Here is a 2,500-nt window from a genome sequence, read left to right on the forward strand (position 1 = left end):
ACACCTTGCCCTCAAACTTAAGTTTTTATTCAAAATGTTGCAAGTTTATATTAGTTCATTGAGAACAAGCATGAACTATTTCAGGAATTACATCTTCCAAGAAACTTAAGTGGGTAGTTTGTGCATTATGCACCTCTAGCACCAAAATGGGTCATTTTTACTTTATTAAAGGCTAATATTGCAAACATGGTGCACACCTTTCTCCGGCCACCAGGAGTGAACACAGACACACTGTTTTGCTCATTGTACCCTTCTCGTAGCTCTTGAATGGGATCTTGTATTGATAAATAAGAAACATATTCCTAAAAGTCAAGAAAACAATAGTAATAACTAATTATTACTTGAAATTGTTTTGCTTCTTTCTGGATGAAAATAATGTGAATACAATAATATTGTGGCATGTTTTGGTCCATGGTGCTCAAAGATCACAGCTCATAGACCTTATAATGCCTATGTGAGCCCATATCAACAAAATTTATATACATGTAGTAATAAACGATACTGTAGAAGTGGTCCTCCTACTTAACTGAACAATTTAAGCAATATTGTCTCTTATAGACATCTGCAAATTGAAGCCCCCTGAATTTTTAGGTGTCTATAACAGACAATAAATTGTTTAAATTGTTCAGTTTAAGGACGTTGGCGTCCAAAACGTTCCCACGTACAGATTTTTTTAAAACTCACCACGCAGAAAGGTAATGATCTACTTTTGCCAAAGGGGCAAAAAAAATGGGGCGTCACCATGCTCGTTTTCAAGATCATAAGGTACACTATTAGACGCTTGCGTTATTTTAAGACGATCTCAGCTTACAACTGTCAGCAATAAAAAAGCTACATTAGTGAAATTTAGGTCAGGTAAACGTACTCAATTCAACATAACTAATATAAATAAACAAACTTTTGCATCTGATGTCTTTTCCTGAGGTGAAATAGACCTTGAAAAACAATACATATTAGTCTAAGACATTTGCGTGACATTTCTGAGAAGACCTGGGTCCACAGCTATCCCATAATACCAAATGCTTTCACGTTCCATTCTTGTGGAAAATGTTTGCACCTTTAGCACCGTGTTTACCTTCGTGGTCTGCGATGCATCACGTGTGCGTGACATGCGCGAAAAAATGCGCAGTACCAATGGGCGCGAACGTCCTTAAGGCCCACCTTCCACCCACACGCTTTTCGACTGTTTGTTTTTGTTATGGAAATTCCCATTGCTTATCGTAGTGATCTAATTGGATGAATCAAAGCTTTGGGCAGAATTTTCATACATGAAAATTGTTCTACGGCACGCAATGCCTGTTGGTTGAAGGTGGGCCTTTAATTTAAGTTGGAGGATATTTTTGTTGATATGGGCTCACATGACACTCTTGTACAAGCAGGCATTATACTGTATGAGCTGTGATCTTCAAGCACCATGGACCAAAACATGCTACAATATTATTGTATTCATATTATTTTCATCCAGAAAGAAGCAAAGCAATTTCAAATCCTGATCACTAGATCTAAATCACCATACGATATAAAATTAAAGGGTCTCAAAGCAATTGAGAATAAAATTATTGAGGTCATAAAAAACTGGACCACCATAACATTATGTAGGCCATTCACTCAATATGTACAAGTCCTGTCCAGCAAAGCTTCATTAGGTCGTGCCACAGTTAAGTATTACAAGAAAGCCACAGTAACTGAACTGAATAGTTATATGACCAGCACCTAGTCATATAGATACACTAACAGTTCTTTTGAATCGCAGAAACTCCCCAAAAAAAAGTAAGAAAACAAAATAATGCTTAAATTACATTTATATAATACCATACATGTATATACCTGGTGTATGTAATTATCACAACAATAATAATATTACTGTATTTCTTTTATTTCTTTGATCGTGAGCGGGCGGTATCCTGAAAGTCCAGCAATCTGATTGGCTGCGGACAGAATTTTCCTATCTCTTGACCACGACGACGGTAACCAAATATGCAAAGCAAAGACCGAAGCTGAGAAGTTAATCAACAAAGTTTCAAATTTTTTTTTTTTTAAATCGTTTTTTTGCAACTTGTTGCTTTAAGAACAGTGGTATTGTTGAACTTTCTGACAAAAAATGATGGATTCTGACAAAAGCTATGCGAACCATGCAAGCCATGTGAGCCATGACTGCCAGTCATGCGAGCCAACATGGCAAGCCATGCCAGTCACACAGTTATTGAAAGCTAACCGTTTTAAAATGGGTGCTTAGAGTTAATAACTGTTTATCAGAGATATTTGAAATGGGTGCTTAGACTTAAATGCGAAATTCGCATGGCTCGCAGATTGTCCAGCCCCAAAGCTATCAAAACAACACTCAAGGTCACCATGATTGATTAACAAAAATTCATTTTGGGACAGCGACCAGAAAACACAATGAACCCAGAAAACGAATTATGACAGTGCTTCTGAAAATATGTGCATGTACATTTTCAGTGGATGATTTTCATGACAATCTTCATGGCTCTTTTCTTTT

At 36.8% G+C, this 2,500-nt stretch overlaps 1 protein-coding gene across 1 annotated transcript in view; it reads right to left on the reverse strand.

Moving 5' to 3' along the window:
- Positions 1 to 2,500, reverse strand: part of LOC137993060 (queuine tRNA-ribosyltransferase accessory subunit 2-like) — a 22,552-nt gene that overhangs the window by 14,090 nt on the left and 5,962 nt on the right. Inside the window, exon 3 of the mRNA XM_068838715.1 lies at positions 198 to 302. Coding sequence (XP_068694816.1) covers positions 198 to 302 — 105 coding nt within the window. The remainder of the gene's footprint in view (positions 1 to 197; positions 303 to 2,500) is intronic.

The sequence above is a fragment of the Montipora foliosa genome, chromosome 2, assembly GCF_036669935.1.
Source record: "Montipora foliosa isolate CH-2021 chromosome 2, ASM3666993v2, whole genome shotgun sequence".
In the NCBI taxonomy this organism is placed as follows: domain Eukaryota; kingdom Metazoa; phylum Cnidaria; class Anthozoa; order Scleractinia; family Acroporidae; genus Montipora; species Montipora foliosa.